Source organism: Hypoxylon fragiforme (assembly GCF_022984875.1).
Source record: "Hypoxylon fragiforme strain CBS 206.31 chromosome Unknown GGS25scaffold_1, whole genome shotgun sequence".
NCBI classification, from domain to species: domain Eukaryota; kingdom Fungi; phylum Ascomycota; class Sordariomycetes; order Xylariales; family Hypoxylaceae; genus Hypoxylon; species Hypoxylon fragiforme.
The window spans coordinates 4,502,813-4,517,003 of record NW_026054756.1 but is presented as its reverse complement, the minus strand read 5'-3'; the positions used below and the strand labels follow the sequence as shown (position 1 = coordinate 4,517,003).

Genomic DNA, 14,191 nt, shown 5'->3' with positions numbered 1-14,191 from the left:
GAGATTTTTCTCTTGCCTTGGTCCCGCGCACTTTGCAAAATGTGCAGCGGTTGCTTCTGGGTCTGCCGACCATCTTTTACATGAGAAAGGGGGTGGATATTCTATTCGATGTGCTAGGTACCTAGGTACACTAGGTTGGATTGGTCTACTACCTACCACCCTGATAGACTTTCTTCGATGGTGCTGTTGGTTTGTCGCTGGTACCACGGTAGTAATAGCTGAGGGATTCCAACCTCACGCATGCCAATGTAAGGAGTTACTCTTTAGGGGGGGGGGGGGGGGGGTGGGACGAGTAGGAGTGTATTTAAGTTGAGGCTCAAATTCGCATATTCTCTAGGGAACGATCGACGTCGAAGGCTCTCTTCATTTTTCCCGCGTGTAGTTTGTATACAACTGTCGTCGGATTCAGCTGAATCGGGGTTATTTATTCAACCCCTGGCCCTCCGTTGATCTTCAGAACGTCTTCTGATACCTGCATATCCAGGATGAGATAGAGCAGAGTCGTTACGAAAGGGGAACGGATAGACAGCACAAAAATGCCTGTAGGCAGCGAACAGCATTCGTCCAATAATGTAAGTAGGCACGCAATATCGATCTCGGCAGTTTCGTAACCGGCATCAAGGTGGCATGCTATAGAGATCGCAGAAGCGTGCCTACCCATACAATAAGGGTTTAGCTGTCGGTCGGGTGAGATATGCAAAACTACGGTACTCTCACGTAATCATCTTGACTTCCCTGCCTTATTATTGTCTACAAAAAAGGGCCAGGTAAGCTACGCGGTATCAACTGTGTCGTCGTAAGGGGATAGTGTCACCGAACTGATACACTTATCTAACCTAGGTAGATAGGTAGATAGAAAGCCTAAGAGAGGAAAAGCATCGGTCTCTGAACGAATGGAAGCTTTCTAGAACACTTCCAGTTCCGTCATCCCATCACATCCTCAACTTTCCCTACCCAGCCAATAACATCCACGGCCGCGGAGACCTTACATAAGAAAAGGGGGTGTTGGAATTGACCTATTGGAATGAAAACGCAACATACTTCCCGATTGCAAAAGCGCACAATCACATGGGTAACCCCTAATTCGCCCCTTATCAGCTTTATGTTTCATCGTCTATGTGTACTCGATTACGTACCTAACCTAGGTACTAGTTAGTCTAAGCAGGCAGGCAGGCAGGCACCTTAGTATGCATGGAAGATATAGGGGCATTGTGAGAGCAACAGCAGCAATAGTAGTAGTAGTAGTAGCAGCTCATATATCTATCATACACATCCACACAGAACAATTGCAAGCGAACACGAACTAGACTTCATTGATTGATTGATGTAGGTATTGATTCATAGACTTCGCCACCTTCCAAACACCCAAGTACATACATACATACAGTACATACCTGTGGCCAACGTTTGTATCTCTCCCTCTCCCCTTCCTGCCCCCCCTATCTCCCCCATCTTTCTCTCTTCCTCTCCTTCTCTAGAAGTCGCGCGACCGGATTTTAAAAGCCATGCCATGCCATGCCATTGTCCTTCTCTCCGTCCAAGGTTATTTATGATAATAAATACCAAATAACGAATAACAAATCAACATATGTGTGCGCAACAACAACAACAACAACAACAACAACAACAACAACAACAACAACAACAACAACAGACAGACCAATAAGCAAGCAAAACAAACAAGAATTTAGCTTTCGCTTTCCATCTACCCTTTTTTCCTTTTCTTTAGCAACAAAGTCGCCTACCTACCAACCTAAGGTGTGTAGGTAGGTACGCGAGGAGTACGCGAGGAGTATGTATAAACCTTACACCATAAACCATATGATTCTCTCTCAATCAAACTTCGTAATTACCCCCCACTTAAATCAACCCATCCATCATCCATCATCCACGGCCTCAATCATCATGCTTTCATTGCCCCCATTCCGAGTTCGCCAACTTCCACTTCAGGATCTAGCGCCGCAGCCCCATTCCCAGCTCCAGCCCCGGTAGGTATGCCACCACCAGCCACACCAGCCGGCCCAGAAACGCTCTCGCGGCGGCCATTCGACATACCCTCGATACCCAGCCCGACCTCACCGACCCTCCTGAGAACCGCAAGCAAGGCGCCCCGTAAATCCGGGCTAAGCTCTTTGCCGAGCAGCTCCACGACCAGCGGATAGAAGCCTTCCATGTGTTCGCCAAACTCTTTCTCCGGCCACGTCGAATATCCCTCCAGCACGTCGACGACGACGGGACGCCACGCCACCATGTTACGTTGCTGCGACTCTTCCTCGAGCGCGAGATATCCCTTGATGATGTCCTTGCAGAGAGGGACCAGGGCTTTCTCGACTTCGGGTCGGCTCTCGGCGCGAGACGGCGATGTGTCGGCGAACATCCGAAATAGAATTTGTATGTAGGTAGCGGCGGAACCGCTCTCTTGCTTAAGGAGGTTAGGCGGTTGCTTCATGAACCCCTCTCGCCACAAGCGCATGCGCAGGTCCTTATCCTCGTTGAACGCCCTGGCGAAGTTGAAGGATTTCTTAAGCAGTTTCATGAGGCGTAACAGTTCCTTGGATGGAATCTGAGAGTAGACAGTATCATTGGAAAAGAGCTCGTTAACCGTCTCGATCATGAGAAGCTGTAGAACGCATCGGGAAATGATACGGTTGAAGAAGCGCCGTCGAGCTGCCGTCACTACCACGGGCTGTTGTTGAAGTGATGAAGCAGGTTTATAATCCTCCAGACGACCGCCAGGGGTGCCATTCGTGGGCGAACGCAAGGGCTCATCTGGGTTGAGAGTTTGATGACTAGCGGCGGAGATAAAGTCAGCGCCTGATGAAATGCTATTTCTGTCGGTGCTGCTGTTTATCTTCAGAGAATTCTCCTCGGCCTGGGTGTCACCTGTACCTGTGGGCGTGAGGGGTACTTCAAATCCTAGACCATCTGGGGGCGGTGACAATGCGGAGGGCGTAACTATAGTTGTAGCCGAAAAGAGTTGCTTAGCCGTCGTCCTCTCGAATAGTTCGCAGAATGCTCCGACGACCTGAGTCCAATGGTCATCTCCGAATTTGGTCACATTCTGTAAAATTAGTTGTTGTAAGCAGTTGCTGCCAATCCTGGCGATCGTATCGTTTTCCTGGCATATGCATAGCGTTAACAACTCGAGGAAGCGATCAAGCATATATTCGAGGGCATCAAAATAGTGGGTGAAGAGTATGATCATGTTGCGGAGGGCTTGAATCATGGTGGTGGAAAGCCACACAGACAGCTCCTCGTGGTTCAGAGCATTTGTCATTTCCGGCCTCGAGCGCAGGACCATGAAGATGGGATAGAGCTGTTGTCTCCATAAGATATCCCAGAAATCAGCCTGGAAGTCACCGCCATATTTCAACAGGGCTTCAAAGAAATAGTTTAGGGCGTTAGAACGAACTTCCAAATCTTCCCCTGTCATCAAGACATCGTGAAATGCGAACAGGATGGGAAACCAGAAACCCTCTTCGATGGATGTGCCGCTCTGTTGTCTGGGCAGAGTGTCGGTTGACTTGTTTAGGCTATCCGAGCCATTGGTTGTTGGCTTAAGCTTGGATTTCTGCGACAGGGGGCATTCCGGAGTCTTCAGCATTTTCGGTATTATCGACTTGAGAGTCTCCATCGCCTGCAGGCTCTTCTTCTGGAACTTGATATTCTTCGAGAATTCGGTAAGACAGACTATCAGATCTGTAAATGCACCTTGCGAAATAACAACACCGAAGCGTGTTTTATATACTAGCGTGACGTTTTCGTATGCCAAGTTCACAATGGTCTCGTTGGGGTCCCGGGCCGCCACCGTGAAGACGCCAAACATGGTCCTCCAGCCAGAACGAATGTTCTCGCCCCGGGCCTGAATCATCTGAACTAGACACCGCAAGGCCATATCCTTGACGGTCAAGTTGTTTGAGTTGGCAATGACGTGCTCAAAGGGCTTCAAGAAGTCCTTCTGGAACTTGAAACCAGGAAGTTCCTCAAGCTCCATGAAGCGCATCGACAGCTGCCGTAGCGAGTCAAGGGCAAAATACACAATCGCTGTGTTGTTGTGGCATCCTACTTTGTTGAAATGCTCTCCCAAGACTGCCCATATGCTACTCCATTCAAACCGGACACGAGTCATATTGTAATAACTGATCTCGACAATCTTCTGCAAGCTGTACGTACGAGGAGAGTCATTGGAACCCGACACTTTGATCTCGTCCCAGCTCACCTCGGTCAAAGCTTTGGCAAAGTGTACAATGGCTTCGCCACTAAGATTTGCCGTGTTGCTAAAGATACGATCAACGCTCTTGATGACTTCTTCAGATCTGCTTTCGAGAGCAATCTCCATAGAGAAGCCCCTCGAGCCCGGATTCGACCGGTTCCGTCGTCGTGTGGAAACAGTCGACCTGCGAGAGTCACTTGTACCACTCCTCTCGGGTGGTAGGAACCGTGCTTTGGACACATCGGGAATGGCCCCTTCGTCAACACCACCAGTGATAAGTTGCAGTCGATCAAGTTGACTTATGCACATTAGAATGTCCTTCCACGACTCTTTCAAGTAGTTGCCCTCCGTCTGGCCGAGCTCTAGGATAACTCGCAGGGCCTCAACATTCTTGGCGAGAATCTGTTGGGGGTTGTTCAAGTTGGTGGTGTTCTTCAGGGCAGACATGAATGCCTCCCGTGGAGTTGCCAAATCAAACAGGCAAGCGATCTTGATGGCTTGTTTCATCCCTTCCAAGCATAACTTGTTCACTTCCAAGTTTTGCGCCTTCTGCATTTGACTCGAGAAAGCGGAAAAGAACGACATCCAGGTGACGTCAAACATGGGCCCGACATGCTTGAAAGAGGTAGCTGGGATGAACTTGATACCCGCCTTCGCGGCATTCTTGCGCTGATTCTTGAACAGATTCTTGAAGAGCTGCTCCGAGCGAAGTGAAATCTCCTCAGATTGTTGCACATACGCCTCTCGCTGCAAATCCCTACCGACATTTGAAAGAGCTTGTCCAAGTCCAGCAGCAAAACCTGATGATTGCGCCGGCAGATTTCCTGCCGCGGCAGCAGCCTCTCGTTCACTCTTGAGAACAATCTCATTGCCCGCGATCTCGTCATAAATACCAATGAGATAATCATCCGGTAAATCAGCGTTGTCGTTTATGCCTCTATTGTTCTTGATAAAATCTTCTTTCGTCATGCGTCTGGCGATCTTGGTGCTGTGGAGATCCGTGTTGAGTAAAATGACGGAATAGGCCAGGACGTAAGCTGTGTCGGCATTGGCGAAGGCGTTCGGGTTGCCCATCACATATCGATTCGCAAATTTGAGCATAAATCGATCAATCTTCTGAGCTTCGCCAGGAAGACGGAAAGATTGGAGAAATTGTCGAAGAGCATCGACAAACCGCCTCTTAGCAAAATCCATCGTATCAACGAAAGCATGCATGGTCTCGATGTTCTTTGCATCTCCTTCACCAAGATATTCGCCGATTTGTGCCTTGTCTAATCGATCATCCGAGATTAGGAACTTGGCTATGTCCTCAGGGGTATCACTTGGTATAAAGCCTTCTTGGAGAAGAAGTTTGATGCCCTTCTTTGGCTTGAAGTTGAACTGGCGGATGGCGTTGGCTAGGGCAGTCTTTCGAGCCTTTTCTTTCTCTAGTTGGTCCGGATCATCGTCCACGACGGGGGTAGACGGGGGTAACGGCGTTTCAAAGCGAGAGGTACTATCGGTAGCAGATGGGTCAATGGACTCTCGAATATCGTCGGCGGAAGCCCGAACATCATTGTCACGTGGTGCGCCGTTGGCATCTGGACGTCCAATGACGGACCAATTTACAAGTGACCTTAAAGCCTCGACAAGTGAGTCTAAAGCCGCCCTCTTGATTACGTATTCACGAGGGATCTCTGGCTCCGGCTCATTCGGAGGCATGATATCTCTCACATTCAAGGGCGGTGGTAGCATGCCCTTTAATTGCCAATCTGCTCCGTGGTGCGGATTCGAAGTCTTCTCCTCGTATAGTTGTTCTTGAGCTGCCGTGACTGACACAGGGCTTATAGCGAGCTTTGACAGATCTTCAATGACGGTCTGGAAGATGTTATCAACATGAGAATCGCAATCGTAGTTGAGATATGTCTCCACTAGCCCACGAGGATCACCACAGAATCTGGTCAGAATATTGATGAAATAAAGCTTCTGGGAGGGTGGTGCGGTCCGTCTGGCTAGAAGTGCGAGATAGATTTCGTTAAGGAACACCTCAATCTCTTTCTATAGTAATCAACATGTTAGAGAAAGGCAAAGCTCTTCTTCATCGGGACCAGGGCCTATCTTACCTTGAATGGAGCTCGCATGAATTTAAACATTAACCAGAATATTTCACAGCACACTTCAAACACCTTGTCCACGGAGCTTGCCCCGTTTCTTGTGATGCTAAGACACAAGTAGAATTTAATAGCCTGGAGAAATCCAGTCGACTCATTGCTCTTTGTATTAGTAATTGTACACAGAGGTGACGTAAAGACGAGTATGTGGTTATTTAAAAGAGTGCGGATGAGGTGGAGAGAGATGAGCTTGGATCGCATATGCTGTCCACGAGCATCGTAAAGTTGATCGGGAGGAAGGACCTTGGTTGACAAGTTGCAGAACGATCGGAAAACTAAATAAGCATCTCGAATGTAGACTTCATCCTCGGCGTCGAGCATTTCGGCTTCGTCGGCTTCGTGGGTCGAATCGCTTTGGGCTTGTTCCGATACCCTCCTTGTGGGAGTTTTAGGTGCCTTTAGTTGTGTGACCATGGTTGGCCCATCACCCAAGTTCGAATCATCAAAGCTTTTTCGATGCTCAAGATCTTTCAAGGTCAGTTTCACACCGGCCTCGCTGGATGACTCTGTACGCGCAAGCTCTGGGAGCGAGTTGGTGGTCATGTCGTCTGGGGTCTCCTCGTCATCTTCATGCTCAGCGCTAACATCATTGCCGTTCACGACAGATTCTGCTTGGTCGAAGGTAACATTGCTAGAGCTATGCTTCAGTTTTCCTAAGCTAACGCGAGACTCCTTCATCTGCAACCTCTGCTTAACGCGCTCAAACACCATGCCAACCATTTGGGTTAGAGTCCCTTGGGCGGCTTGTTGGTTTTCGGCGCTTTTGGAAAGGAGGAAGACATTGTAAACTTGGCGCACGGCTTTGAGCAGGCCAGCGCCATGAACGACGATTTTGTCATTTAGCACGGCAGATAGCAGGGCCTGGACGATATGTCGCTGAACATCAACCGGTGTAGTCTCGCCTTGAAAGCAGTCGCATATGGTGTCGATGGCACGATCTATTATAGGAGCTTGTTCGGCACCATCCTCTTGGGCATTGCTTGTGTTCACATTCACAGAGAAATACGACGAGGATGTGAGCTTCTGTATGCAGTCGAGGGCAATGTTGATTAATTGGCTGGTTCCGGTCTTGGTAGCTAGTTGCAAGGGCGCAAATACGACTTTGGGGTCGGGTAGCTCAGTACCGCCTTCTTTGATGGCCTTGAGGGCATTCTCAGTAAGCTCGGCAAGCTGTTTGTTTCTCTGGGCTTCTTTAGATGCGGCGATGGCCTCAAGAGAGGACACCACAAAGACCAAGGAAGTCATGGTGCGCCGGACTTAAGGAGAAGCAACAGGTGCCATTCGTGGAAGAGGAGGTTTGTCGAGTAATAGAAATCGGAGAGGTCGGATTCGTGTATAAACGTGAACTTGAGGAAGAAGTAGGACGAGGTAAGTCAAGTTTGCGACTACAAATAATGGATATATGTATCCGTTTCGGTTTCGTTAACGTTAAAGGTGACGGTAGTCTGTCCTTTTCATGTGATGTAGGAATTCTACTTTTGCGACTCGAATAATGTAGTTTTTGAATGTCGCAACGTGTTTCTCTATCGGTGATGGAACAAAAGATTCCAAGTATCTCGCTTCTATCATCAAGAGAGAAGACGGCGCGCAAATGTGTTGTATAGGTCAACGGTATGTATAAATGTAGGTAAGTAATGAATGTAGGTATGCAAGTATCAATGATTGGAAACTTTGGTCTGGCCAAGCTGGCAACGTTCCGCGAAAAAGGGTTTAGATCCACTATACTAGGTACTTACGTAGGTACATAACTATCTGGTGGTAGACTGGTCCTAGTAGGTACCCAGTACTAGGTAGTTAGTGCGTTTAATTGTTTATGTAAATGATGCACGTCGAGACAATTCAAGGGCAACAAGGGCGACAAGGGGGTTTCATGGTTACTTCGAGGGGTGCACCAAAAGGTCAATGGCGGATAAACCAAACCCGGGCTGATACCTAAAGCCACGCTAAATTATATGGATACATCATGGATGTCATGGGCAGTGGGCACAGGGCACAGCTGCCACCTTAATTCAATTCAATTCAACCTTGCAGTCTTTTGATGTTAACTCAGTGCTATTTCACTAACAACCCTAGAGGTAGCCTACATAGAAGTTGCTTCAGCCCTTAATTAACTTTCTTCCAAGTCGTTTATATCATGAAATGAAATGAATTTCATGCCGTTGTAGGTATTGCTCTGTTCCTTCATTTACGTATACATATCTTGAGTAAAATTGGAACTGACTTACAAAGATATTTTATCTAGTACTACTAGTAGTATAAATTACATATGGCTAACGACACATATTTATATTCTAACAATGGTAGTAGCTGTCTATCTGGCTCCATGTTGTTGTAGCTTAAACAATTCCAACCAATCAAAGATGGAGCGCACGACAGATTTCATTGGGGAGACCCATTGATACTGTTCCTACCAATTCCGATAAGCCTTCAATATGGTATCTTCAAGTTAATTGAGTAACTACTACTAGTAGTACATACATCTACTTACTACTAGGTATGTGTGTAAGTCAGTGAAAGGTGAATTAAATAACAACATTGTTTTGTGTGTTGCATGGCTAGCTATTTATTTATCTCCTTTTTTCTATACTTCGCACCTGCGATAGCTCTACCCGCATGCACGTGCTTCCCTCAAAACCACATAGTTACATGCCTCTGCGCTACCTACATAGGGTAATTACCAGATATCGCGCATCTTCCTAGAAGAGTTGAGGTACTAGTGTACAATACGTCGGCGGCTCGGAGCTTCTCTCAACGTCCCTAGAAAATTTTGGGGCAAGGCTTACAACAACTAGCTTACAGTAGGTTAGCACTTTGCTGAGAAGGAACCCCCCTGTCACGAAAATAACCCGCCACCAATCAATTAATCACTGAACTCAACTTTTTGGAATCTTTTTTTTTTTTTTTTTTTAATTTTTAATTTTCCTCACATCATCAATCGTGTCGCGCCGTCCTCTAATCCTCACAATCCCCCCCCTTACCTCCTCAACTCAATTGGACTCGGTCAATTCATTTCAGGTGCTGGCAACTTGTCTGCTCTGTAATATTGCGACCCGTCCTTTCCCTTCTTCGCCAACCATCTTGTTAGTTTGCCCGGCGGACTTTCTTATTTTATAGCTATTTTTCCCTCTTCTTCTTTTCCTTCCGGAGCCGGAGAGCTATTTTCTTCTACCACCAAAACCACAATCATGTTCGGCGCCGTGTTAAGAAGGCAAGGCCTTCTCCGATCCTCAGCTCTCCGATCAGGTTTTATGCCTCTGGCCAGATACTATGCCTCGTTTCCCCCGCATACGCTTGTCAAGATGCCCGCGCTGTCGCCCACCATGACAGCTGGTAATATCGGTGCTTGGCAAAAGAAGGTCGGAGACACCATCGCCCCCGGTGAGGTCCTAGTCGAGATTGAGACGGATAAGGCTCAAATGGACTTCGAATTTCAAGAAGAAGGTGTTATCGCCAAGATCCTAAAAGATGCTGGCGAGAAGGACGTCTCTGTTGGCAATGTGCGTGACTTTTTTCCCACTCTTGTTACCTTTCCCCAACCAAAACTCCGTAATGCTGACAGGATCCTCCTAGCCCATCGCCGTACTCGTCGAAGAAGGCACCGATGTCTCTGCCTTCCAATCCTTCACTCTCGCCGATGCTGGTGGTGATACCGCACCTCCTGGATCTGAGGAGAAGAAGTCGGATGCCCCATCTGATTCCAAATCCGCTCCCGCTCCTACGCCCGCCCCAGAACCGGAACAGTACTCGTCGTCCGAAGGAAAACTCGAAACCGCACTTGACCGAGAGCCCAACATGACAGCAGCAGCCAAGCGACTGGCTCGGGAGAAGGGTGTCGTAATTTCTAGCCTCAAGGGTACCGGTCCCGGTGGAAAGATCACCGAGGATGATGTGAAGAACGCCGTCTCGACCTCCGGATCCTCCGCTGCCTCTGCCGCCTCTTATGAGGATACCCCTCTTTCCAACATGCGCAAGACCATTGCCAAACGCCTGCAAGAGTCTGTCAAGGAGAACCCCCACTTCTTCGTCACCAGCCAACTCTCCGTTACCAAGCTACTAAAGCTCCGTCAAGCTTTGAACAGCTCTTCTGAGGGCAAGTACAAGCTGTCGGTCAATGACTTCCTGATCAAGGCTATCGCTGCTGCTTCCAAGAAGGTCCCGGCTGCCAACTCGGCATGGACTGGAGACGCGATCCGTCAATTCAACAACGTTGACGTCTCGGTCGCCGTGGCTACCCCTAACGGTCTTATCACTCCTATTGTCACTGGCGTCGAGGGTCGCGGTCTAGAATCCATCTCTGCCAAGGTTAAGGAGTTAGCCAAGAAGGCTCGTGAGAACAAGCTCAAGCCTGAGGAGTACCAGGGCGGCACTATCTCCATCTCCAACATGGGCATGAACGCCGCCGTCGACAACTTCACCGCCATCATCAACCCCCCTCAAGCTGCTATCCTGGCTGTCGGTACCACAAAGAAGGTTGCCATTCCCGGTGGTGAGGATGGAACTTCGGTCGAGTGGGATGACCAGATCACAGTAACGGCAAGCTTCGACCACAAGGTAGTGGACGGAGCAGTCGGTGCTGAATGGATCAAGGAGTTCAAGAAGGTTGTGGAGAACCCTCTGGAGTTGCTTCTATGAAAGGGAAAAGAATATTCAACGGGGGGATGTGGGCGTCAGGGCATGATTGGTCTATAGATACGGGATGACATCCATTATGTAGCATTATGCCACGTGAACATGTAATAATAAACCTTATGAAAATAAGTTTTAGCAAGAAACTATGTTCTTATGAATTTTTAACTCTCTACTTTAACTCTGCCCCTTTTCGAGTTCTTCGCTTGAATCGGCATTATTTTCCTCATACTCATCCTCATACTCATCCTCATCCTCATCCTCGTCTTCGTCCGTATCCTCACCCCCTTGATCCTCACTAGGCGATAATCCCCCAACATTACTTCTATTCGCCTCAGGCACAGGCATAGGCAACTGACTCTTCAACCCCACCAACACGGCATTAAGCCCGTCTCTAAGCTGCGGTGTCCGAGCCTGCTCAACGCGAATTTGTAGCTCTTGGATCTTGGCGAGAAGTTCCTTTGTTGCTTTATCTTCTTCTTCTTCTTCTTCTTCTACCATCTCCTCTTCTCCATCTTCTTCGGCACCGTCGCCTTCGTATATCAGACCTTCTCCAAACGCCGTCGCAAACGCGCGAGCCATGCCCGGGTCCTTGATCGCGAAGACGATTTCTTCGATCTGGTCCCACGAGTCTATGTTTCCAGGTTTTCGTTTCTTGTTATTTTCGCTATTCTTCCCTTTCCCTACTTTGCCCCCCTTCCCTCTCACCTTCTCCGACCCATCCTCGTCCTCGTCTTTGTCTTCGTCCTTGTCTTTGTCTTTGCTGCGCCCACCACCAGGCAAAAGTACCCTCCTCCACGCCCTCGCAACCTCACCAACAGGATTCCCATAAACCCCGCACCCCCACGCCCCCAGCACTATCCTTTTTGCCCCCCTGGAAACAAAAACCCGCATCACGGCGCGCATCTTGCGGATGGCCAGCTCTCTGTCAGCGGCGGCGGTGTATTGCGCGTACCCCGAGACGGGATCGACTTCGATGTCCGGGTGCCGCAGCATGGCGGCGGTGGCGACGTCGAGGAACCAGCGGCGGGGCTTGGGGAGGAGGGGCATCTCGGCGTCGTCGTTATCCTCGTTTTCTTTATCTTCTTTACCCTCTTCCTCCTCACCTTCTTCTTCCATGTCCTCTTCTTCTAACCCCGCTTTCCCCTTCCCACCCCCCTTCCCATGCGTGTTCCTCGTATTCCCCCGAAAAACAAGCACATCCCTCGTCCAAACCACCCCCAGCTCCGGCAGCCTATAAAACGCATCCCGCAACGACGGAAAAAGCGTGGTGCGCGCACACAGCGCCGCTTCCTCCTGTACTTGGCCCGCGGCACCGTTGAGGAAGCCGCCGCCAGGGGAGAGGGGGGAGGCCATGTTGAGGATTGCGACGCGGGTTGTTGTGTTGGATAAGTCCCGGTGATGTTGCTGTTGTTTGGGCTTTGCTTGTGGGGAAGTGGGAAAAGAGGGGGAGGGAGGGGATGAGGTGGATGGAAATGTAGTAGGGACGGGGAGGAGAAGGAGTGAATACGCTGCGGTGAGAGTATCTGTTACCCGGAGCGAGATGCGAGGGCCTTTTTTGACACTACCTCTGCTGCTGTCTGTACTCCCCTTCCTTCCCCCCTTTCCCTCCTTCACTGTGCCACCCGCATTTCTACCTTCATCCTCACCATCTCCACCCTTACCACGCCCCCCTTTCCCCTTCTTCTTGGGGCCACCCTCACCACCACCCTCGCCACCAACCTTCCCCAACGACCTCGCAGGCGGAAGGGAAAGAGACACAACAGGCGGATCCACAACCAACTCCGCCCCCTCCACCCCCCTCCTCGCGCGCGGGTGCGCCGCCAGCATTGCCGGGATCGTCTTGTTCACCGTCGCCTTGGCCCGCTTAGCGCGCACATCCCGCCGGAAGCCGGGTGGGGGGCGGCCGTGGGAGGGTTCTGTGCGGCCCATTTTGTTTATTTCTTTTCTTTTGTCGTCTTTTTCTCCTCCTTCTTCGTTGCCTTTTTTTTTTTTTTTTTTTTTTTTTTTTTTTTTAGAAAAGAAAAGGCTTAAATTAAGTACTACCTAGGTAGGTTGCTAGATAGGGTTGTGTGTGTGTGTGTGTGTGTGTGTGTGTGTGTGTGTGCCTAGTTACCTATCAAGTAGCTTATGGAGAGGAGAGAGGTAGGTAGATGAGATGAGATGAGAAGGACGCAGATATGCCTAACCTAGGTAAATACCTATGCTGTAATTGAAGAGAAATATGATAATGTCGTGGACGATAATTATTTATTTATTTACCTACACCTACCCTGATGACGAGGTAAATCTTGAGTCAAGATATGTACATAGAATGAACTTGGTTAGTTAGACAAGTTAGGTATTGTACAATACCTACCTAACCTACAATGTATTTATAGATCCCTCTAACCTACCCTCTACCCTACCGGCCATCCGGGTCGGTCATGACGTTTATATTTACACGCAGGGCAAAACGAATTCTCCAATTAAGTTAAGTTAAGTTAGTTAATTCATTGTTGTATTGGACTGACTTGACTATTAGACGTATGTCTAAATTCACACTTCAATATACATACATACATACATACCTACGGTACCTAACCTAACGTAGGTAATTAACAACACGATAACTATCAAGAGTATTTATTATTATTATTAGAGTTTTGCTATCCGCACCCTTAAAAATTGCTATCGGAGGCTTATTCGCACCCTAGTACATCTGGAACTAGCGTTCGAATGCCGTTGGTCCGAGCGCCTCAGCTAGCTTCCGTCAAAAGATCCAACATAACTTCCAATTCAAGACTTTAATTGAAGTGCATCTTGTATCGTTCGAGTCAGCTCAATTAGACGGTCCAAATGATATATGTTTCAGATTGATGCGATCGGTGGTTACGAAGTTATTTGAATTCAAAGATCAAGAAGCACCTTGAAAATGGTGCAGGTTGAAGTGGTCCGTGCATCACGTAGTGCCGGCTAGCGCTACACTAGCGGCAAAGCGTCTATTTCACTCTTTTCTGAATAACTTTACAATTACTCGTCGCGTCAATTTGAAACATATATCGTTTGGAAGCTCTAATCGAGACGGTTCTAATGGTGCTAGATGCACTTGAATCCGATTATTCAGTTGGAAATTATTGGAAATTGTGTTGGATCTTTTGATTGAAGCTAGCTGGAGAGCTCGGACCAACGGCGCTTGAACGCTAATTTCTTATGTACTAGG

General features: G+C 48.6%; 3 protein-coding genes across 3 annotated transcripts; 1 reads left to right on the top strand and 2 right to left on the bottom strand.

Annotated features, from left to right (window-relative positions):
- Window positions 1-1,343: 1,343 nt before the first annotated feature.
- Window positions 1,344-8,199, bottom strand: GGS25DRAFT_473086 (Sec7-domain-containing protein). Its single transcript, XM_049259509.1, has 2 exons — window positions 6,316-8,199; window positions 1,344-6,250 (listed from the first exon to the last, which is right to left on the bottom strand). Exons 1-2 carry the CDS (start codon window positions 7,606-7,608, stop codon window positions 1,904-1,906), a joined length of 5,640 nt encoding a protein of 1,879 aa, XP_049122109.1. The 5' UTR covers window positions 7,609-8,199; the 3' UTR covers window positions 1,344-1,903.
- Window positions 8,200-9,228: 1,029 nt separating this feature from the next.
- GGS25DRAFT_473084 (Dihydrolipoyllysine-residue acetyltransferase) lies at window positions 9,229-11,108 on the top strand. Its single transcript, XM_049259508.1, has 2 exons — window positions 9,229-9,860; window positions 9,934-11,108. Exons 1-2 carry the CDS (start codon window positions 9,549-9,551, stop codon window positions 10,993-10,995), a joined length of 1,374 nt encoding a protein of 457 aa, XP_049122108.1. The 5' UTR covers window positions 9,229-9,548; the 3' UTR covers window positions 10,996-11,108.
- Window positions 11,081-13,067, bottom strand: GGS25DRAFT_65341 (uncharacterized protein). The gene has a single exon (XM_049265936.1). It carries the CDS (start codon window positions 12,919-12,921, stop codon window positions 11,167-11,169), a length of 1,755 nt encoding a protein of 584 aa, XP_049122107.1. The 5' UTR covers window positions 12,922-13,067; the 3' UTR covers window positions 11,081-11,166.
- Between the last annotated feature and the right edge of the window lie 1,124 nt (window positions 13,068-14,191).

Excerpts from the sequence above, each read along its gene's own strand:
- GGS25DRAFT_473084 (XM_049259508.1), top strand. The coding sequence starts at position 9,549 with ATGTTCGGCGCCGTGTTAAGAAGGCAAGGCCTTCTCCGATCCTCAGCT. Across the intron at positions 9,861-9,933 it reads AGGACGTCTCTGTTGGCAAT|CCCATCGCCGTACTCGTCGA; the intron begins GTGCGTGACTTT and ends GGATCCTCCTAG.
- GGS25DRAFT_65341 (XM_049265936.1), bottom strand. The coding sequence starts at position 12,921 with ATGGGCCGCACAGAACCCTCCCACGGCCGCCCCCCACCCGGCTTCCGG.
- GGS25DRAFT_473086 (XM_049259509.1), bottom strand. The coding sequence starts at position 7,608 with ATGACTTCCTTGGTCTTTGTGGTGTCCTCTCTTGAGGCCATCGCCGCA. Across the intron at positions 6,251-6,315 it reads TCATGCGAGCTCCATTCAAG|AAAGAGATTGAGGTGTTCCT; the intron begins GTAAGATAGGCC and ends TGATTACTATAG.